Source organism: Bacillus rossius, chromosome 3 (assembly GCF_032445375.1).
Source record: "Bacillus rossius redtenbacheri isolate Brsri chromosome 3, Brsri_v3, whole genome shotgun sequence".
Classification (NCBI taxonomy): Eukaryota; Metazoa; Arthropoda; class Insecta; order Phasmatodea; family Bacillidae; genus Bacillus; species Bacillus rossius.
Window position 1 is genome coordinate 80,912,705 of NC_086332.1, and position 24,389 is coordinate 80,937,093.

The 24,389-nt window shown below is 37.7% G+C and overlaps 1 protein-coding gene across 1 annotated transcript in view; it reads left to right on the forward strand.

Moving 5' to 3' along the window:
• LOC134530962 (ATP-binding cassette subfamily G member 4-like) overlaps positions 1-24,097 on the forward strand; it is a 341,027-nt gene extending 316,930 nt beyond the window's left edge. Inside the window, exons 6-12 of the mRNA XM_063366331.1 lie at positions 2,025-2,174; positions 4,002-4,126; positions 10,221-10,389; positions 10,477-10,577; positions 11,533-11,688; positions 13,504-13,718; positions 20,052-24,097. Coding sequence (XP_063222401.1) covers positions 2,025-2,174; positions 4,002-4,126; positions 10,221-10,389; positions 10,477-10,577; positions 11,533-11,688; positions 13,504-13,718; positions 20,052-20,259 — 1,124 coding nt within the window. The 3' untranslated portion in view covers positions 20,260-24,097. The remainder of the gene's footprint in view (positions 1-2,024; positions 2,175-4,001; positions 4,127-10,220; positions 10,390-10,476; positions 10,578-11,532; positions 11,689-13,503; positions 13,719-20,051) is intronic.
• Positions 24,098-24,389: the final 292 nt, after the last annotated feature.

Below are 24,389 nucleotides of genomic sequence, written 5' to 3' on the forward strand. Positions count from 1 at the left end.
TTCCTCAGTCTCTTGGGAAAAAACGAATCGTTGCTTCACACTGCAGCAACCTTCAAAGACATAGAAGCAGATGTAGAGGCTCTCGCCGCAGCTGGTGAAACATTCTTATTGGCACTGTATGGTGGATCGTCTGCAGAGGACACATTGGATTCACTACGCTTCAAAACTTTTGTGAAATCTGTGTCCAAGAAAAAATTTAATCTTGCATCCCTTCCACCCACAAGAGATGCTGCAAGACAACACTGTCTGCGAACATACCACCAAGTCGCGATGTGGTGTGATAGTGAAAAAGATCCTGAGAAATATGGCTGGCAGAAAACGAAACATCAGCTCGATGCTATTCGCACTACGTCAGAACCAGCCCCCGACATCATTTTAAAATCGATATCCTGTAAATGTAGGAGCATGTGGATGTCGGAAAATTGGCTTAAAGTGCTCGGTGATGTGTCTTTACTGCAATGGGACAGCATGTGAAAACATTCCCGATTTAGTAGCGGATTCCGACTCAGAAGACACATTCGAGGTTGATGACATCCTCGATTCTTTGGAGAGGGTGTTGGAGGAGGATGGATACGAGCAAGACTCTAAAGATTGTGAGCATAGTGAACCAGTGACATCGTTTAGTACAAAACGACAGATGTAAGCTTTGAGCAAGAATTGTTTTGAGCAAGGACTGTTTTGAGCGTGGATTAGGCCTACGAGGGATACCACATTTAAAAAAAACGCGCCGCTCAACTCTACTTCATGGGTGGTGTGGAAACAAGTTGATTGAATGATAAACTTTTATTACTTTATTGCTTAAAACAACTTTTAGTAAGCTAATGGGCAGATAATCGGCCCAAAGTAACTTGCTAATGCGGATATAATGCAATTTTAAAATATTTGCCTCAGTTTTCAGCCCTATAACTCGAAAATTTTAGGTCTGACGAAAAAAGCACATAAAAGCAATTTTGTACATAATTTTATCTTCTACATGTTTTATTTGAAACATTTTTCTGTAAAACATTCAGGAACTAAGTTATTTGCAAAAAACCTATTTTGGGCACCATTTTTTCAAGATGGCGGTGGTCGTGGAGGTTGCCCAAGGTCGCAAACTTAAGGTTATATTTCAGGCTCCCAAGTCTACAATCCTGCCAAGTTTCAAAACTCCTCAACCTTTTGCACCAAAATTATACCTAATGGGTGGACTATACAGCACAAAACCGTTAACAATGCAACTTTGATAGCTAATTATGCGAAACGAATGCGATATTTCTTTTTGTGAAAGTTGAGCCACTCAAAAAGTCGGCAAGTTAAAATGTGTGGAACGTAAGTATAGAATAATGGAATGAAACGAGAAGTACGCCCTTAAAGAAACCTGTGGCTACTCTTTTTATGGCTGTCGTGTGTTAAACGGCAAGAGAATTTTTTTTTTTTTTGTGATCTTTGATTGTTGTTGGTCGCGTTGGGTCCGTCGCCCCGCCAGGCACGAGGACGGCAGCTGAACAACAATTTTTTTCTGCGCTCACACTTTCAGTTACCGTGTTCAAATAAACTGCCTTTAACTTATAAGATGTCATTCTTAAAATTACCAAGAAGTAATTTAAAGAATTATTCAGTAGGTTAGCTACATTATAAATACTTTAAAACATTGTGGATAGTTGGTTATATTAGGTAAGTATAGCTACATTAAAAATTCTATAAAATCATTTTATGGTTGCTTAGCAAATAACTTTTTAATATGTAGCTATCCAGCGCTAGGAAACAGTTTACATGATTTCACAATATCTTTAATGTAGCTATCCTAACTAAATCAACCGTCCACAATGTTTTAAAGTATTTATAATGTAGCTAACCTAACCTAATTGACCATTGGTTATCATGAGTTGTCCATCCTTCCGCGCCGTATTTTTATTTGCCGTCTTTTTTTCGTCAGGAGTGTCGGGTGTGCCGAGCATACCCGAGGCTAGCCGAAGATGCGGCACAGTTGTCAGCGGCTAGACACAAGTGCAGCAGTCTGAAGGCGCCGGTGGTCTGTCCCGCAGTGATCGAGGTGTCGAGCGGCGAGTACGGCGACCACACGGAGAAGATGGTGGCCGCCGTGGACAACGGCCGCTGCTACAGCTGGAAGGGCATCGCGCCGTCGCCCCCGGAGCCGGAGCTGCCGTCCTGCAGCGCCGACATCGTCTCCGAAGGTCGGCGCTGGTCCTCGCTAGGGGGGGGTAGTGACCTGACCTTCCTCTTGCTGCAGCAAGGGGTCGATGCTGCGTTTATGAACCGCGCGAGGAACGCGACAACGCAACCAACGCATGTCGCAATACGTGACCAAAACCCTATTACTTAAAGTATGGGAGAAAAAAAAAAGCGAATGACAAATTTACACACCGGGCTTATTGTGATAATCCATACTTATCACGAAAACAAAAAAAAATTGTCAAAATTTTGATATTTTTTTTTTGTTTAAATCGATTTCTTCGCTGTGTTAAAGTTTAACAAGTGTAAACATATTGTATATAATAAAAAAAAGAATGCTGTAAGCTTATACACTGTTAGAAAAGACACTAAATTTAAGGAAATTTTTTATTTAACAACTAACCCGAAATAAACGAAGAGTTTTTCGTAATCACAAATATCTGGATCTTCGTATAATTTACGCCGAGTTCCGACTCCCTAGTTATATGTTATGTTGTAAACTCACTTGGAAGAAAAATTTTTTTTGCTTGGACTTAAAACGTTTTTTAATGTTTTGTTTACTATTATAAGATTATTTTTGTTGACTCATTTTCAAAGTGAGTGATCTCAAAACCCGTAAACCTACGGAGGTAACCGTAAATTAACCTGAATGATTTGTAACCAGCTTTATTCGTAAATTTAATGCGGAAATTTTTAACAGTGTATGCATAGAACGTCTGAGTTTTTAAAAGTTTTCGGACCACTTTCCTTCAAATGCGGTCGTCGAAAACGCAATTCAAAACGCATCAAAGTTGAAAGTTGAAAAATTCACGCGTTACATTATTGCATTTGGTGTGGTTATAAACAGACATTTATAAATGTGATCGCTGAACATTTTTGCGTGTTGCTTTTCTTGCGTTTCCGACGTGGTTTATTAACCCAGCCTAAGGCACATTGCGTGTGCGGAGCTCTACTGGTGTCTACTTTCAGCACAAAGATACGGACAAGAACGTTTCGGGAATTCAATTATCTGCACCTATGTCCCGCGGTTATCAGCACGGTTCACTGTTATAATATGTAATACTAACTTCCGACTTTTATTTAACTGTAGTTCACTCGCTCGTATCGTCACACGCGCACTCGCCCCGTGCGGATAACGTACATCAACCCTGTTTTCAACTTCCAGGGCGGCCGGGAAAACTCATGAACTGAATTCCCTGACTTTTCCGGGACTTCCTATCGTAAGTTATCCTTCTTATAATTTTGTTCACGATTTAAAAAAACTTATAATATAACCATAGTTATTTGTTTTTAATTATTTTATCAGTTCAATGAGTATTATCAATAGGTATTACTTTAAACCTCTTTTCGTAAAAAATATTTTTCAGATATGAATAAGTTATTGTTATTTTTAAGGACTAAACCATTTAATTTTTTTGTTAGTTTTTGACTCCTCTGGTGGATTATACTCTTTTCTATTTTACTTATTTCGGGGAGAGGATTTTTTCTCAAGATTTGTAATAACTGCAAGATAAAATGTTACACGAAGTCTGTAGTATTAGTAGTAGGTATTTGCAGACTCTAAGTATTACTATTATGCCTATATAGAATTTAATTGACTTTTTTGTCTCCGACAAATTCAATTCAATGTGCAACTTTATACGAAGAGAAGCGTCAAAAAAAAAAAGAAGTCATCAAGCGCTTGCAATAAATTAATGTTTCGTGACTTCCAGTAAAATAATGTTTAACTTGGGAATTCTTGGTCAATTTCGAGACCAGTCTTTCAGTTTCTGTAATGTTCGTGACCTCTAGGATACCTGTTAATGATTTCCTCTTGTGTGTTGCTCCAGGAAGCGAGACCAGCTGCTCGGAGCTGATGGACATCTCGAACAAGACCTACAACTTCGACAGCTCCACGTGGATGCAGTTCAGGATCCTCGTGTACAGGATGATGCTGCAGACGTGGAGGAACTCGGTCAGTCCCTTGTTGATGTGCAACACCTTAGCTCTCGCTGTACGGCATTTGGTATAGGAGTAATTTCGTGAATGAAACGGAAGTCGATTGGAACGATGCTGCCATCTGTGACGGATGGCGTCATCCAAAAATCACAGAGAAACGTTATAGTTCTAACTTTTTAATGAATTTTAACAAAATGGGCACCGTTTTAATATAATTCCTTGTTGAAAATCAGTTCCAAAACCGTGGTTTGGTAATTTTATCAAGACCTTTTTCTCTTTTATTGGAACCGTTTCATTAAATACCTAGTTTGAAATTTCGCTCTGCAAATCGAATGATTCTATAGTCGACGTAGCTGCTCAAGCAGTGAATTCTAGTGGCGGGTGCTGAAACTACGTGTGATTCGCGTCGGAATATTCATCACGATCGGCATTATTTTAAATAATTTTGCGTTAAATTTGGTGCACGAGTTTCGTATTATAGGTGTATTTGCAACATGATGACACTTGATTTCACTCTTTAGCGAGGTTAGATGTTAACACATCACTGGCTAGTGCTGAAAGAATCGCTCTTATTTTTTTCTACTACTCGTTGGGGAGATCAATGTTACAAGTTTGGCACACTGAACTGTTTCGCTGCCAGATAGCAGTCACGTTATTTCTCGGTGACACTCGTCAATTGTTTGCTGTTGCTCTGTGCATTAGGCTCCCCTGTGCGTGTTTACCGTTGCCGATATTATACCATATCCTAGCTGGTGTTGCACCGATTTACAAAACGGAAGCACTCGTGTCTAAGTCATCATAAATTTAAATTAGGCGAGGTGGATGATTTTAGCGATAATACTGTACATTAGGTACCAACTAAAATGTATAATTTTCATCCCGCTACATTTTATTCACATACCTAGTTTTCTAACCTATGGCAACAATTAAAGGTGTGTTAGAAACAGTGCCAAATTAAAGATTTAGGTTTCATGAGAAGTGTGAATTCGTGTTCACGTATAGATAGAATAAAGGCCGTCTTAAACTATGCTGGGGCCCTTGGGCACACAAGAATTTGGGGCCTTTTTGGAAAGTAAAGATAGCGAATTATACTAACATTTTTTCTATTATGATCTTCTATTTATTATGGGTAATCAAATAAACAATCTAATATGTCATTGATGATATTATTTAGTATGCTGCTGGCTTTTTGGTTACGATTAAGATAATGGTTTCTTTCGGGATTTCTGTTGAGCAAAATCGTCTATTATATCCTCAAAGTCAATTGTTTGAAGGATGTCACTTTCTATGCACATAATTGTCCAATTACTTAGTCGTTCTTGTAACATTGTTGTTCGCAATTAATTTTTTATTCTTATAAGCTCCGAAAATGAATGCTCTCCACTACAATTGGTAGCCATTAGGCAAAAGAATATTCTTGTAGCAACTTTAACATTTGAAAATGTTTCTTGTAATTTATCTGACTTTATTAGGTTATGTAATGTTGAGATATTTAAATCGCTTATTGCTTTGTTATGTTTTTTTTAAATATTGGCTTAAATGAAATCATTCTGTTTTGAGCTCATATGCATTAATGTCTTCATGATAAAATTCTTCAAATTCTTTGCATTTTTTGGTCAACTCGCCATATTCGATTGTTGTTAACTGACAAAAAAAACTAAATCGACTATCAATTTCTTGGTATGCTGCCGAACGTTTTTTTAATGTGTATTTAATGTGTCAATTATGGGAATGAAAGTATCTACACGAAACTTTTCCTTGCCTCTCAACTGTGCAGTTTCTGATGATCCTTCAAAAAAACTGATGCGTGTGCTGCGAATTATTTTTCTTTCAAATTTATCTTTGTAGTCAGCATCTGGATTTTTTCTTTAGCAGCCGTTTCGTACTGATCAATATTATTGCGTGCGTTATTGACATAACTTATCAAAGACTCGTAAAGTTTTGTTACAATATCCATGTTCATAGTATTATTCTGTAAACTTAGACTTGTTTTATTCATAATTACCAAAAGATCATTCTATATTTCTGTTAGAAGAACAGTCTCAAATTTTTCCATTTTTTTGCTAGGTTTCGGGCTTCGTTTCTAGTGTCTCCTGGTTGATTGGTGTCACTTGAGATTGAGGACAATTCTTCAGAAATATTTAGATAACCATTTTTCAAAGCATTAATAGCATTGGCACGTGCAGACCATCTAGTTTCCGAAAGAGACTTCAGGACTTTATTTGCACCTAAATGCTCTGTCAAAATTTTCCACCGTTTGGTGGAAGCTGCGAAAAAATTGAACAATTTTTGTACAAATTGAAAAAATGCTACTGCTTCAGTAACACACTCAACAGCCTGAACACCCACTAAATTTAGAGAATGTGCCGCACATGGAACGTAAGTTGCAAATTCGCAAACTTCTATTATTCTTGACTGAACACCAGAGTACTTTACAGACATATTTGATGCATTGTCGTAGCTCTGCCCGCGACAATCTTTGATAGGAATATCAAGGCTTTCAGAAAGGTTTAAAATGGTTTCTGGTATATATTGCGCATTATGTTCATCCATAGGCAAAAATTGCAAAAATCTCTCAATAGGCTGTCCGTCTTTTACTTATCTAACGATTAAAGTGAGTTGGTCAACGGGGGACTGATCTGGCATAGAATCTATGCTAATAGATTAGAATTTTGTTGATTTAAGTTCTTTGACAATTGTTTTTAAAACTCGCTGTCCCATTAAATTAATAAATTCATTACAAATATTTGCAAATAAATATGATGTACTTCCTTTTTCACGATTTCCGCAGTTTTGTATGTGATCAGCAAGAAAGGATCAAATTCACTAATCAGTTCTAAGCATCCCAAATCATTCCCATTATTTTGCGATCCCAATATCTAATTATTACCACGAAAATCAAGACCTCTTGAAGCTAAACATTTCACTACTGCAACAATCCTCCTAAGCACATTCTTCCAATAGTTCATTTCTGTATTATATTGGGACAGCAACTCACTATCAATTCGTCCAGTAGTTTTCACTCTTGCAACATAATTCATCATAAATTGCCTGTGCTGTTTACTGTTCTCATGCTACATCAAGAAGTTACTTATATGCTTCCAATCTTTATATCCATTTGGAGAACTCAAATTAATTCCAGTAGTGGTATTACTCGTAAATAAACAGCAGCAAAAACAGTACACATATTTCTTTGCTGGTGAATAAAGGGGCCATTTTCTTTCTAAAGACTCACCATTCATCAATTTACGGGTAAAAATATTTTTAGTCAAGAATCTATTTTTTGTTTTACCACTTGAATCTGGAAATCTTGTAGACGTTTCGGAGAAGTCACAGTTTTATTTTGTAAAAACTCTGGCCCTTTTCGAATCCAAATATCACGGACTTATTCCATTAATATGTCGTCACAGTACGTACCAGGGTCAGGAGATACAGATACATCCTCTAAGCTTGCAGTTATTAACTCACAGTAGCACAGTAGCTCTGATATGTGTGTTTGTCATTTTCTTCACACGTAACCTCATTTTCCTGTTGATATTCAGAGGTATTTTTATCTTGAGGTGGTGAGAATGAAGAGTCCCTCAGCTTATTTGTTTCTTCAACCGTAAAAAAAGTAGTAAGCTTAGGAAGTTTTCCCTTATTTCTTTTTGAACTATAACTTTTTTTTATTTTTTGTGAACCACTTAAATATGTTCATTTATACATAATTAAATAATGTTCAAACGAACAAATCAAAACTTCTAATACACAATAGATTAAACGAAACTAAATCACGCCACTTCTATCCGACTGAAAGTTTAATACATCATCCGGGGATTTCCCCAACCATAGACAATGTCAACATCTATTTTAGGCCTTGTTTAGACTGTGCAGCTTGACTTTGGAATTGGAGTGGTTTACATGTTTGATCGCTAGATGGTGTACTTAGTAAATTAGGATGCGTTCTGAAATATTATTAATTAGTGCAACCCGACAAACAAAAATTTTGACGGTGGCGCTGTTAGGTACTGTGCTCGACAAAAATGTTTTGAGAATAAATGTGAGAGAAATTGTCGGTGCTTCGGGGCCCTGGACACGGGCCCTGTGTGCCCTTATGGTAAAGACGGTATTGGATAGAATTTTGTGTAATCTGCTTAAATTCTGACCCAACATCTAAAAACTACTTAAGTACCTGCCTTTGGTTTCGCACTTAGTCATTTTTAAGTCCAAAATGTAGATTCGGGCACTTAAGTTATCTCGTCAAGAATGGAGACACGACACTTATTTCTTAATCTCGTAGTGCGTGAGTACAAACACATAGCTGCAGTACCTAATAAAAAGCAAACTTTTTTCTTCTGAAAAGATAACTGATCACGATTCATAATTCTACCACTTACGTATAGCTAGAGACCCGGAAAATTTGCGGGTTCATTTCGTGTTATGCTAAAATTCAAATAATTATACATTAGTGCTGCTTCTGTCATTGGTTCACTGTTAATCTGGAGGACTGAGGGCCAATTAGAGACCCTCACTCATAGAAGTGTCGAATCACGGGCCACCCAGTCGAGACGACTCACAAGTCAGCAGCCAATGAACAGTTGGCATTTGCCCGAGTGTGTAGATGATATTGGAGTCTATCCTGGAGGTTATTGAACCCGCGAATTTTCCGGGTCTCTACGTATAGCATGACATGTTACCTAGAGAGAAAACGAGTGCACCTAGCGGCCGAAATCTTCCCTTTACAAAACGTAAGGACGTTTTCTTCTTAACCTGTAGTAGAACTAACCTTAAAATCTTGTCTAGTTCTTTTTAAGGCGTTATTTTGTGTTCTTACGAGCCAATAAAAACGAGAGAAAAAAATATTTTTTTTTGCTAGCTGCTCAAGTACTTTGAACCTACGGCACATAATATATTTCCATTTAATTTAGCACAATATTGCAATTGGGTCCAGGTATCATATGTTTGGTTTTTATAAATGCAAAGTTTTAATTTAAAACCTTGTAGTTTAGTGTGCGTCATTCACAAGTGACTAAATAAAAATGCGAAAATGTTAAACTTAGTTAGTTGAATAAAGCATTTAGTGTAAAAAATTGTTTAATTTTACACAAAATGTATACACAGCAGAGCCTTCGCGGATGTTAGTGTAATTTATTGTTCTTTTCTCATGTGCTCAAGCAAATTACTATCAAATTTTAAAATATACCCTTGAAATGACTTGGTAATTATGCTAAAACTGTTTGCATATTTTCACTAGTTGGTAAATAAATTTACATTTGCATGCATGTGACATTTACCAAAACTTTCTGTCATTTATAATTCACTATTTAATAACGTAACATCACTAATTAAAATGTAAGTTTGCACTTTTTCTAAAAAAAAAAAAAAATATCTTCTACTTTTTAATAAATAATAGTAACCTAAGAACGATTTTTAATTTTCAAACTTTTTGATGATCAAGTTTATACTTCTAACAGTCTGAGTAACAATTGAGGTACTGAACCCACAACCTATTGGTTTACAGCCTAGATATTTTTTATTGTTTTTCAGATATACATACAAATCAACTTACATATCGAATTCTTGCTAGACTTCATACATTATTATCATGGGTGTTTAAAAACCATTTTAAATATTTTAGCACATCAAACGCAGGAAATTTGCGATAAATTTAGCAATTTAGCAATATATTCACTGAGCAAACGCCATTGGCTAATAACACAATTTGGTTTTCTGGTAATATTTGTATCAAATTACACAAATTGTACTCTTTTTTTTTTAATACACACTACATGACAAAATATAAAATTATTTGCGCTTTGGATATGCAACTTTGCGAATTGTTTTACAGTGCATGCCAGAAACGTGAAATTTGGAAGAAGAAAAAAATATCTACTAAATTTAAAGCATTTAGAAATTTTTTTGAGCTGATGTTTGTTGCGAGTTACAATCTTCCTATGGGTAATGCTCTTCATTCTATTTGTCCAGTAGAGAGGCTGGTAGTAGTCACCTTAAGGCCGATGTTCGTACTATTATCGTTTGTTTTTATTCTCCAAAAAAATTTCACATATCATAGAAAAGTTTATGTCATAGTAATTATATGAGGTTTTACAAATAATAAATATGTGTTTTAGAGCTACCTGATCATGAAAGTGGTTCTCTACCTGTTCATCACCTTCATGGTGACCATCATGTTCTGGCGCATGGGCAACGACGGCTCCAAGACGCTCTTCAACTTCGGCTTCATCTACACGTGCATCATCGTCTTCCTGTACATCCCCATGCTCCCTGTGCTGCTGAACTGTGAGTAGCCTCGGCCGGGGGGTTCCTCCGCGTCTTCGCTCTCCTCTTCCGTGAGCGACTGCCATCTTCGTCTCTGTCGTGTTTCAGTCCCAGTGGAAGTACAGCTGCTGAAGCGCGAGTATTTCAACAGGTGGTACAGTCTCAACGCATATTTCTTCGCTCTCACCTTGTCGAGACTACCACTGGAGGTAAGTCCACATCGAAAATACTAACATTTTCTCAGCAGTCAGTAATGAGCCTCACACCACTTGAGACATTTTTTTTTCTGACCTTGACTCCCTCAGTTGGGTATTCTGATTATATTTCTGATGTGTAACATCTTAGCTTTTGGTATACGGCATTCGGTGGGAGTAATTTCGTGAATGCGACGGAAGTCAAGGAACGGAAATGTGTAACATCCACGGTGCTGCAATCTGTGGCGGATGATGCAAACCAAATTTCACGAAGAGAACAGGGAAACTTTAGAGTATCGGTTGTTTTTTCGATCTTAACAAAATTGACAGTATTTTAATTTAAAAAAATCCTTGCGAAAATCAGGTCCAAAACCGGGTTTTTGTATTATTTTTTTTAAGTCTTTTTGCTTTTATCGGAACCGTTTCATTAAATAGTTTAAAATTTTGCTGTGGAAATAAAATGATTTCACAGTTGACGTAGCTGCTCCAGCAGCGAATTCTAGCGACGGGTGCGGAAACCACGTGTGATTCATGTTCAAAAATGTAGTTTGGAAACACAATTCGCGTATATCTATCACGCTTGGCATTACTTTAAAGAATTCTACGTTGTATTTCATGACAAAGTTTAGTATTTCAAGTGTTTATGCATCATGAGAACACATGAGTTTGCTGGCTGTTGCACTTCACTAGCGAGTTACTGAAAGACTCGCTCACAATTTTTTTAATGTGTATTCATAGTTAAGTTTTAAATGTTGCGAATACCACAAAAACTTAGGTTCTCTTCTTTGATTACCTCGTTCACTGTTTGTGAGATTACTGCTGCTCCACCTCTACATCAAGTATTTTCGTCTCAGGACAGACTCTGAACTCATTAATTTTGGTTCTACCGAGACAGTAGCAGTTCGCAGATGGCACACAGTCACTAATGCGTTACGTTACGACGCTGCAACGTTGTTTCCTGTTGTTTCAGCTGTTCTTGGGCACTACTTATCTGGCCTGTGTGTACATAACGACGGGACAGCCTCTGGAGATCTCGAGATACGCGCAGTTCCTGACCATCTGTTTGCTCACTGGAGTGTCTTCTGAGAGTCTCGGCTATGCCATTTCCTCGACCCTGGGGATAGTTGTAAGTTATTTGTTTTTTTAGTCTTCGTGGAATACTCGTTTTCAGTATTAAATACAGCTGCCAATGTATATTTTCTTTCCTCCAATGTAGTTTCTTTTTTTTTTTACAAAAACCATTTATGTCTTAATTTTTTTCATATATTGTTTAGTATATAATCATAAAAATATAGTATTTAAACTTTAAGAACCTATGCAATGGATATATTTTGTTAACTTATATTTTAATTTTTTATAACCACAAAACATAAAATTAAAACAATGATATTGTAAATGTATGTGTCATTTTCATTAAACTTTAGTTAATTATTTTTTAAGAAATATTTTTCTTCTTCCTCGTGCAAAAATACACCAGCTCGTGCAAAACTAGTGTCAGTATGAAGAAGTAAATGTTCCCAACCATGGGGAAACCTTACTTAGTCGCTCGCTTTCCCCCAAACCATGGCAATCCGTACAAGTTGTTGCAGTTTCTCCCGCCCACTCATTCCACTAATGCTCCAATCACATCTCAACCCCCCGTCGTCTCTAACGAACTCAAGGTCGATGAGACATTAACCAACCCATTCATTCAGGGACATTCCAGCCTTCCCCGCAGCGCTGCGAAATTCCTTTGACGTCAGATGTGTCCAAGTTGGTGTGCGCAGAAGCACCCTGTCCCAACCTACTACTTTGCTCTTAATTTTACACCGTATTATTGTTCATCTTATGATATAAATATGGGGCACCAATGTATTGGTGTATAGTTTAATTTTTTTTAATGTCGTATTGCAAGTTTTGACTGGAATACGTTATAAAACCAAATATGAGCAGATAAATAATTGACAAACTGAATCATAATTCGAACAATAATCTTCAGCTGTAGCATCATCACAAAAAAAGGTTGAAAACTTATATATAAGTTTTCAACTTATTTTTGATGATGCTGCAGCTGAAGATTATTGTGTATATATATAATATATATTGTGTATATATATACATACATATTTATACGACTTATGGTCTACAGTGCTTTGGAGTGGGAAGTGAACAATTTGTTTTTTATTGCAAATAATAGAGAAAGTATTTCAGACGGAGTAATAAGCGTCTGAATAAAATTGCACTAAACAAAGTTCTACAACCAATGCAAAACTTATTGCGGTCGTAAATGATTTCATTAATATTGTTAAGAGTAACAAATATATTTTTTCCATACATTTTTCTGGCGTGTTTTATGATAGCGACCAATTTCTCAGAGGTTGTGTAAATTTATTTAACTGAACATTATCCAGACCCTAAGCATTCTATATTAAATACTTTCTCTATTATTCGCAATAAAATAGTTGTTCAACTCCCACTTCAGAGGCCATAAGTAATATTATTAGGTTTTAATTATTTTTTTTAATGAACTGACAGGCGAAACACTCACACATCATGCACATTACCGCGACGAAAATTATTTTTAAAGTATCCTTTGGCCCCTTCACGTCGAAAGATGCGTGTCTCCGTGCAGGGGCGAAACAACGGGGGGGGGGGGGGGAAGGCAAGGGTATTTTGCCCCCCTCTGAAACCTTGTAGTGGGGGCAAACGGGGCAAAGAAAGTGCTGTGTAATCAATTATTAGATAATAAAACTGCTTAAATAGCACCATTTTCCACCTTGAAATACAAATTTTCCCGGGGGAGGACCCCCGGACTCCCCGCTTCAATAGGGGGGATCGATGATTCTTTATAAAAAGGTATATTGCCCCCCCCCCCCCCTTTTTGGAAGTTTAGTTGTGGCGCCCGTGTCTCCGTGCCTCGCGCTGCGCGCCGGTGACAGAGCCCCGTGTCGCGACCTTGCAGAACAGCATCTTCCTGGGCCCCACGCTGGCCGTGCCGCTCATGCTGCTGGCCGCCTACGGCCTGGGCGGCGGCAGCGCCACCATCCCCATGTACATCAAGCCCTTCATGTACATGAGCTACCTGCGCTACTCGCTGGAGGGCCTCACGATCGCCATGTACGGCAACGACCGCGCGCCCATGGCGTGCCCGCCGCAGGAGGCGTACTGCCACTTCAGGTGAGGCGACCGGCCCTCGACGTCGTCACGTGACGCTCTGGGGGTCGCACCACAACGCCGAAATACCACAACGCCGAACGTGCAATAACGCCGAATACCATAACGCCGAATGTCAAAATTGACCACAACGCCGACAGCTAGAAAACTGCTGTGTACCACAACGCCGAATTACCGCAACGCCGAAATACATTAACGCCGAAAAATGTCATTGCAGGACTGCCACAAAGGTTACGTTAGGTAAGGTTCGCACACAAATTCATTCAGTTGCTTTTCATTTTGCTCCTGTGCCCCCCCCCCCCCCCTCCTTCCACGCAAAATCATATTTCGGCGTTGTAATTCGGCGTTGCGGTACACAGCAGTTTTCTAGCTGTCGGCGTTGTGGTCAATTTTGACATTCGGCGTTATGGTATTCGGCGTTATTGTACGTTCGGCGTTGTGGTATTTTGGCGTTGTGGTAACGACCCGACGCTCTGCTTGACGGGGAAGTGTCCCCAATCATTTTGCTTTTGATTTATATCCATTCCGGATGTATCCATATTTAATTGTTTATTACAAGATTATTGACACGTAAACAGTTAGCTCCCGGTGTACGACATTTGGCAAGAGTAATTTCGTGAAAATGGAACGGAAGTCGATGAACGGAAATGTGAAATAAAGATGGCGGACTCGCGTGTAGCAACATAAACCCGTATATAGTTACTTCCGAAAACATTATGGTACATACGTACCATATGCATCGGTGTGCCAAATGAAACTTTATGATAGTGAACTTACTCTGGATTATATTTGGTAAACTAAAATAGTCATAGTAAAAGGTAATCTCAAATTTTAACATACCTAAAAAGACAGTTTGCTTAATAGCACAGCCAGTGGCGGATCCAGGATTTTGGTTTGGGAGGGGCTTGACCCAGCTGAGGCTAGGCTTTATCAAGGCAAACACTAAAACAATAGTGGACCCAGATGCTTTTGGAGGGGGCTTGAGCCCCTTAGCCCCCCCCCCCCCCCTCTCTGGATCCGCTACTGAGCACAGCGGTAAAGCGCACGCTTGTCAACTTCAAGGGATGTAGTTCAAATTTCATCTCTGGGAGTTTTTTTATTACTTTTTTAATAACATTATAATATAATAATAACAAAAAATCATCTCAATAATGTTAAGGTTAGTTTTTAGAAAGTATTTACGGACTTATTTTAGTCGTTTAAGCGAAAACAAACATATAACCTTATTGGTAAAATGTGTTTTAAATGTTTCAGGTTACTATTTTAGTAATTTCATAGAAGAATAATTTACAAAGTGTGCGGAAACTTTATATAATTAACTGTTTAGTGAATTTTACATGATTGGTAGTATTTTAATCAGGTCCAAAGTCGGGGTTTTATCTGAGTCGTTTTTTGCTGCTATTAATAGCATAATTATATAATAGCATATAATAGCATAGCATAATTGAGTGGTATTTAAGATAACCGGTATATACAAAGGTTATAAAACCAAAACCGTTTCATTACGTTGCTGGGTCTCTGATAACTGGTTATCGAATAAAGAGAAACTAATTCTCACATGTGCAGTAGCGCACATGGCCCGATCTTGCGAGCAAATAAAATATTGTAACTTCAACTCTTGTGCTGCCACAGGTATCGCGATATGTGCATTTTACTAGCGCAAAACCAGTTCATGATATCGATAGTATCGATTCTTAAACAGCAACAACTATTTTCTGAACGAAACTATCTATACCGTGCTTTCTCTTTACACAGTTCTCGGTTATAAAATAATCGTTAAACAGTTGACATTTTTAACGTTTTTTCAAGAATTTAAGCAGCTTTTAAATTCTTCAATTAAAAGCAACTCTTTAAAGTAATATTTATACTAGAATTCTCTGCTCATGATCAGCGTTAACAGTTCTGTGCTCGCGATCTACAGAAACAGTTCTCTGCTAACGATCGACAGAAATCGTTCTGTGCACGCAATCGAAATTTTACCAATTCTCAGTTATTTAACAACTACCAGGAAGTGGCAGTTATTCAATATTTTGTAATTGCTTGGTTTTAACAGACTAACAGTTTATGGTTGTTTCATGTGTTTGTCAGTAAGACTATAGTGTCTGCACGTCAAAGTTAAGCAGAATATGAGCTAAATGATATCAAATGTGTCATTTAATCAGTTGAAATTTATTCTTAATTATGCACATTAATAGGTTGCTTGGATAAAATTATATATAATTACATCTGCAACAGCGATAAAATGTAGTTTTTTAATTTAAAAAATTAAAAAGAGAATTACGATGCCAGTATTAAAAAAACGCCATAATTTTCATGGCTGTAATGATTTTTTTTAGTCACTCTTTGCAATTGGAATAGTGGATGATTGAAAACAAAACGTTCATGCCCAATAACTGATAACGTTAGCCATCTAAATAACCAGTTATTCAATCGGAACCATGACTGGTATTGGAAAATAACCATTTCGCTCATCCCTAGCTGCTGTCTGCGTTCGATGGTGGCAAGCAACCATTACAATTCAGGCAGCTAATTATAGCGGCGGGCACAGAAATTATGTGTTTGATTCGTATCCAGAAGTTTTTGTCCTTAAAAAGCGAATATTTTTGTTTTATAGTTCATTTATCACACACTGCATTATTTTAAAGAATTCTACGTTACATTTAGTGTCTGTGATTCGAATTATAAGTTTATTTTCAACACGAACAACACGAGAACACATGAATGCGCTCTTTATGGAGGTTAGATGTCTACACATCACTGGCGAGTTCTGAAACACTCGCTCACATTTTTTTTTTACTAAACAATAAGTCCGTTTGTAATAGATTTTATGTAAACCCTAGCATATACTAAAACATGAAGTCGTGTGGTACACAGTTTTGGATTAACCATTCGTATATAGTCCTTTTTTTAAAATCTTGTTTTAGTAAATCATTCACGAATCAATAGAAATCAGGTTTTGCCAAAACTATAGAAACCGGATTTTTCCTCGGTTCAATGAAACCTAATTTTTATTTATTTATAAATTTAATACGTACTTAAAAATAAAAAAGGTTCAAGACTAAGCCTACATACGACATGTTAATCCAGAACTGTATACCAAACGATTTCATGCTTCCAGTACATGCAAGCATTAACCTAAAAATTTGCTTTAAGTTCATAAATACCATTAATGAAGGACCTTTTTAGTGGAAAAAGCTGTTTATATATGTCATAAAAATCATGTGCAAAATCATTAACTAATAGAAACAAAACAATTTAGAAGGCTTCTATTAAAAGCCCAGCCACACTGACAAATTTCCGTCCCCAAAAATATGTGACAATAGAGTTGGAAGGGAAATGTTGGAAGAAAAATGTATTATAGTTTTCTCCACCAAATAAATTTGGTCAGATAGCCTCAAACATTTTTTTAATCATGCCACACTACGTTCATTTTTGGATTCAGCTATCTCAAACTTTTCGATTTTAATATAATTTTTAAATTTAAATATCACAGTGCTGGATGGAAATTTTAAACTTGTTATGACTTTTGTGCTTTGATTAACTTTTAAACATCTATAAATTGAACATTTATACTTGTAACGTTGTTTAAAACATGATCCATTATTTTTCAAATGTATAGTATATCATGTACTTTTACATATAAAATTATATTCGAAACACCATTTATATTCATTTATTTAAGTAATTTCACTAACCCCTTTAATCACAAATGTGTTTATCGCCACTTTATAGATTCGTTGTGGCGCAAACGGACCCATATCCGTTTTCACTGGGCATGATTCTGATTGGCTAATCCCGTCCGTCATCTTACATACCTATTTTAGCACCCGTACTATATGCAAAATATTTTATGGAAACTCAAGTCATCCAACTTGTAAAACAAACATGGCTGCACTTTTGATGTTTTTGGTGATGGCATAACACTCCAACATTATTTAACCAAAAAATTATTGAATGTGTTGGAAGCGAAAGTTTGACAGTGTGACAGGGCCTTTAGGCCTAACAACTTTGTTCCTTTGGTATACTTATGTATTGGAGTGTTCCGTGGCAAATTGATCTATGTACCAAAAATATTGATAATTCTTTATTTATATAAAGTAATCTTGAAACAATCGAAAATTCAGCGCATTCTGATCTATGTCCGTCCAATGTTTCCTTGTATTTCAAAAGCGAGACGTTATAGATCGTGCTTGCATTGCCAGAAACGTAACTTACTTAACAGTTTATTATTATTTTTTAGATCGAGTATTAAAGATTTTTGGTCAAATATTAAAGATTTCAAGTTAACGGTCAATGTCAAGGTCATGACTATGATGGAACTTCTGAGGTATTTTTCCCTCTCCGAGGAATATTTCCCATCTCTGAGGAAAATTGCCCTTCTCCGAGGAATTTTAGCCCTCCAGATTTTGTTCGGAGATGAAAACGGGAAATTTTCCTTCAAAATTTGAATCATCCCTCAAAATAGGGCAATTGCTAGGAATATTTAGGAATTTGGAGGCATTTTTGAGGCATTTTTTGTCCAAGATGGCCGCCGTGACGTCAGAGATCGGTCGGTCATTGACCCCCATCCTAATCCTCACTCCGCCTCCAGTAACAGGAGCCCCTTTTATACACTACTGCTTTGTGAAAGAATTATTTATCTATTTTTAATTGCTGAAACATCCTGTAATTCCTTATCACATCAAACATCAGCGTACACTCCAGTTTTCTTTACAAATCATTGCAACACTATTTCTACACTGACGCGTTATCATCATCATGAGCCAGTCTCCCAAAGAACTCAGCCATCCAAACAAACAGCATCCACCAACTTGCTTAGGATTATACACTTCATATAAAATATGCGGAATAAATTTTTAGTGACCATTACTACCATTAAACAATACTGAGACAGTGGGGCTGTAAGGAAGGTATATTTGAATTAGTGGTCGAGCGGAGACTGCCTTCGTCGTGTAGTCGGCAACACACCGGGCTATGGTACGGGGTCTCTGAGTTAGAATCCTGAGTAATACATGGATGTACTTTATGATGTCCTAGTCATCTTACTGACGCTTACCAACAACTGTTGAAAATGTTCTCCCTAAATTTACGATGAACACTGGTTGCAAACTACCCAGGGTTCTTCGGACATAGTTACGGACGACTTCGTAATTTCACGGGAACTGAGTTTCCTCATTACAAACATAGACTCGCGAGAATATTAGTGCGTCAACATTATCGAGAGAAAAAAAATCGTTAAGCCTAAAGCGAAACCACTTTTATTCAGCCCATGTACATGTTTACCTTGTTTACAATGGAAAAGAGAATTCTAAAGTCGGAGTCCTGCGTAGTTTCTTCGAATACACAGTTGTCTGGAACTACGAAGAACTCTTCTTTTATTTGAGGCGCATTCTTTGTTGAATGTATGTTTATTCATTTCTAAGAGTACAAGTAACTCATACTCTAATTTCCACTTCCGCTCCATCTTACCGCCCACGCTGCTCTCCTCCCGCAATAGAGTAGGTGGGGTTAAATAGAACTTAGACTTTAGGCTAGCTCAACCATCACAGATCACTAGGGACATGTATTTTTCGCGAAAATATTTCGAGATTAGCTCTAGCTAAAACATTGTAACATCGTCTGTGTTTCGTGATTAGCTGAGTTTCTTCCAGGTGCATGCTTACTGTTGGTACACGGATCATAGTGTGGAAGAAAACACGTCCCGGCCAAATAAGGAACTAGCTCATCTTGCAGACGGTCACTAATTTTAAGGAAGAAACCGCTGGCGCAGATATCCCTTGTTTAAAGTCTAATGAGCGTAATAATCGCTGCCAGAATAGCTACCGCACATCAGGAAGGCTGGTGAAAATGGTGAAACTGTCCGCTCTTCTTTAATGCATGAGCATTAAAATAGATCGAGGTGGCATATGAAACATAACAGTCAAGTGGGGGACAGTGCACAGCACATTTAATGTTTTAATGTGATCGTCTGTACTTTCGTCGTTGTGTTGCCCATAATACATGTTTAGATTCATCGTTGGATTTATCTTTTTGACTCAGCTGATTTGGGCTTGTTTTCTGTGGGTCTATGTTCTAATTTTTATTTCTTATTTTACTTTTATGAATTTTCCCCGTGACAAAACTGCAATGGCTTATGTTCAAAATTGTATTCAATAAAAATTTCCCATTGCGTGAATCATTTAAAGAACATAATATTCAACCTCTTATTTCACCCCAGGGGCGTGCAGGTGCATATGCTGTACATAATATGCATTGTGTGATTGTGCACAGAGGTTTGTAACTGGCCCTGAACCTTTGTCTGTGTGCTGAGGCTCGTGTCCCGTGTCCTGACCGCAGGCACCCCAAGACGTTGCTGGTGGAGACGAGCATGGAGAAGGCCAACTTCTGGGTGTCGCTGGTGGGCCTGGTCGGCTTCTACGTGGTCTTCAGGACGCTGTTCTACGTGCTGCTGCGGCGGCGGCTGTCCAGCAGGAAGTCCTTCCCGGCTCTCAACATGGTCGGCCAGTTCGTCAAGACGTACCTCACGCTCGCGCCGCGCGTCTGAGCAAGTCGCTCCCCGGCTCAGGGGCTGTCCAGACGTCCACACGGCTGCTCGAGCTGCTCCGAACAGTTTGGACAGCTTTCATGTGCGGCATTTTCCTTCGTTCTGCATCTACAATGTGACCATTACATCGCAGTGACCCACATCACGCATCGCTAGTGCATGCAAGCCTGCAGAGTTTTATACTGTGTACTTAAGATATAGCCTTTTTTTTTTTTTTTTTTTAACGAATCAGCGTAGGAAAAATAGGTTTTAATTTGGTAGATTTATAAGAACAAGAATGATGTGCTCTCTATTAAAGATTATTGTGTTCGTTTCATGTTTATCCTAAGTGCAAAACTTTATGATGTATTTTATCACAGGCCATTGAAAGGTGACTTTGGTAGCCATACAAGATTTATATTTTTTACTCTGTAATCATCGCGAGATGTGAAAACAATTACAGTTTGTACTACGTTGTTTCTTTAAAGTAAAGTTTTAAAAAAAACTGAAAAGTGTTTACATATCAAAGTTATAATTTCTCCTCAAAAAATAACTTACCTTGTTCAACAAAATCTGAATCGTGTTTTCTTGTTTGTTCTTTTTCAGCGGAGGTCTGGGATAGTAAACTGGAAGATATAGGGGAAAGTCTTACAGTACCGACCACCCTAATGTTTTTGAATGTAACTTTAAAGGGATGTACAAAATGGCCAGTTAAAAAATTTAAAATGTTAGCTCAATCAATCGTTTATAAAATAAAACTAACAATGTATCAAAATATTATGAAGTATATTATTTGAAAACAAAATCAAAAATGTCATAATATATCAAAGTTAAAAATGTGTCGTCCAGTACCGACCAGTTCCTCTTTTAGATGATTAAAAATCTTTATTTCCTAATAATAATAGTACCATGGTAATTTTAATGTAGTAATTCGTAATTACAGATATTATAAAAGCAATGGCAAACATAACTATGTTAATTTATAAAACTAATGTTATTATATTACAAAATTAGATATTAACTACATCCTAGTTTTGACATTTCTGTTTGCTGTCCATTTAATTATGTTTACAAACGTCACATGTGAAATGAACAATATTTTCTTGGTCCGTACATTCAACATGTGCCCAACCTTGACATTTGATGCACTGCACCCAGTCTTCTTCAAACGATTCTTGACAAATTATGCACTCTGTGATCTCTTTTGTTGACATAGGAACACTACGAACCTCATCAAAGTCCAATTTCTTAACATGCTTCTTATATGGATTGTCCCCTATTTTCTTTTTACTTTCTTTAGGAACACCTGATTTTCGTGCTTTCTTATCTTTTTCATTTCTTCGTAGCTCTCTTTCAGCCTTTCTCTTCTCTGCGTTCATTCTTTTTTCTTCGGCAAGTTTCTTTTTTTCCTCAAGCTGCTCTTTGTACGGTGTTGATGTAAGAATCTCAGATTGCTGTGATCGTTGTTTTCTCCTTTTCACCTTAATTCGGGAAGAATTGTTTGCTGGAGAGATATCTGTAAGAATTTTCTTGAAATCAGATGAAACTGAAGAAACTGGAAGAGATGGGCCGACGAAAGAGTTTGAAACAAGAGCAGATGAAGGTCCTGGCTGTGGTTCATGGTGGATAGAAGTGACAGCTGGTAAAGTTCCCTGTCTTGAAATGTTCATATGTGTTGAAGTTCCTGGTTCCAGTAGAGTGAGATTAGTTGAAGTGAGAGCTGATAAAGTTCCGTGCTCTAGAATGTTCGTTTGGGTCGAATTTCCTTGTTCCAGAAGAGAAAGAACTGATGAAGGTTCCTCTTCTGACAGGTTGTTGTCTGTTGAAGTCCTTGTTTCTAGTACAGTGAGATGAGTTGAAGTGACAGCTAATGCAGGTCCTTCTTCTGATAAGTCGGTTGGACTAAGAGGTTATGTAATTATACAGTCAAGAACATTTGACATCTCACAGGGTGTAGATGTTACAGATTGACGAGCCTCTAAAGTTACTGCTCCAGATTCACAATCACTTGCTTCTGGCTGTCGAAAGTGCTCAGATGGTATGAAATCCAATTCTGTGAAGGCACCCGGGTTAATAGGCCAGAGTCCAGTGCATGCAAAAGCTGATTGCGCCAAATCCATCCTACATATTGAAGTGTAGGCAGTGTTGACCAAACTAGCTACATCCTTCTGTGAGATCTTCAAAGGGCTATATTTTCTCATCCAAACACCACATGCTTGATTGTAGGCTGCTTTGAAAGGCCGCATTACTGCCCTGTCCAAGGGTTGCATTTTATGTGTGGTATGAGGCGGAAGGCTTATCATGTGAACATTGTGTTTTTTTGCAAACAGAATAACATTAAGATCCTTGTGGCTGCTGTGCCCATCAAGTATGAGAAGAACTGGTTCTTCTTTAGTAGGATGAGTTCTTTCAACAAACAGCTCCAACCACTTCAAGAATGATTTGGCAGATATCCAACCACTTTCTTCAGCAGCGAATACACTTCCAGAAGGGGCATCCTTTTTTAGAATTGCATCTACTCGCTGTTTGTTAGGAAAGACAAAAAGAGGAGGTACAAAAATGTCACCTGCAGCGTTTATGCACAGTAGCACAGTCACATTTTTCCCCCTCTCCCCCGATGTGATTTTGCTCACTTGCTTTTTACCTTTTTGTGCGATCACCTTGACATCATTGTCATGAACAATCGAAACGCCAGTTTCGTCACAGTTGTGAATCCTGCTGGGAGAGAAACTGTGCTTGTCAAGTAGCTCTGAGTATTTTTTGAAGAAACGTTCAACTTGATGTTTGTTGAAACCTAACGCTCTCTGCATGCTTGTGGATTCAGGTGTTCGTAGAGAAAGCTCAGGATGGCGTGCCATAAAGTCGTAATAAAACTGTTTACCAGCACTTTTTTGTTGTTTGTTAAACTGGTGAGGTATCTTAAGATGCTCAGCCAAATCAAATGCCAATTTCATAAATTCTGTCCTACTTAGGGGCATGAATCTGTCATCCTGATCTTTCATATAAAAAACCAGTTGATTTTCTATTTCGTTACTAAAAGTTATTTGAAATCTTCCCATCTGAGGAGTTAACATTACAGTTTTCCCAGCTTGGATGTCTCTCAGTCGATCTCCTAGTGTTGTTTTTGGAACCGAAAATGCTATAGCCGCCTGACGTTGTGACATTCTGTTAGAACGAACTTCAGAAATAGCCATTTTCATATTATTCTCACTCCATTTTCCTTTTTTTCTCCTCTCACTTTCAGCCATTTCTTTTCTGAAAAGAGACAAAAAACGAAAATGATACTTTTTTGTTTATAACTTAATACAAATTACATTGATTGATTGGCTCAGTGGACAATTTTTGAGTGGTAAGCACTGGATGACAGGTGGTTGGTACTGTACGATGGTTAAGTGGTCGGTACTGTACGACGTACACTGGTAGCAGTAGTGTCGACCACGCATTGTTTATTCATCACATCGTTAAAATCATTACATGCATTTTGACGTAATTGCATGTAGATTAAATATATGTAAACAAGAAATCAAAAACTCACCCAAAAAAGGAGAAACAGCGTAATCAAAATAACTTTCAACACTGAAAACAACAACAAGCACATTCAAGGTCCCGTAGCTCTCACAACTCTGAACGGACAAAGGTGTCGCCAAAGAATATAAGGAATGAAGATAAAACACTTCGCTGAATGCCTGTAAAGTGCTGCTATCTAGCGCCACAAGCGAGAACTAACGATGGTCGGTACTGTAAGACGGTCGGTACTGTAAGACTTTCCCCTATTATTATGTATTGTGACTTATTTTTTGCAAACTATCACATATAGATGTCATCTGTATCACAAGTGAATAAAATGGTGCATGCCCTATGATTTCCTTCTATTACATATTTTCGTCAGAGAAACCACGAATGCCTTTAAAACTAGGGCTTCTCTAATAATATTATCCACTTTATTTCATCTCACGGGCCTGGAGGTTCAAATTCTGTATATAGGATACATTTTGCGCTTGTGCATAGTGGTTTTAGACGATGAAATCTAAGAAGGTGATTGGCTCTGAACCTTTGAACTCCAACTCAGTCTTTGTATATTTGAGCCATTACGTGTCACTGGAGTCGAGCCCACTACCCCCGACCATTGAATATATATAACTTATATATAT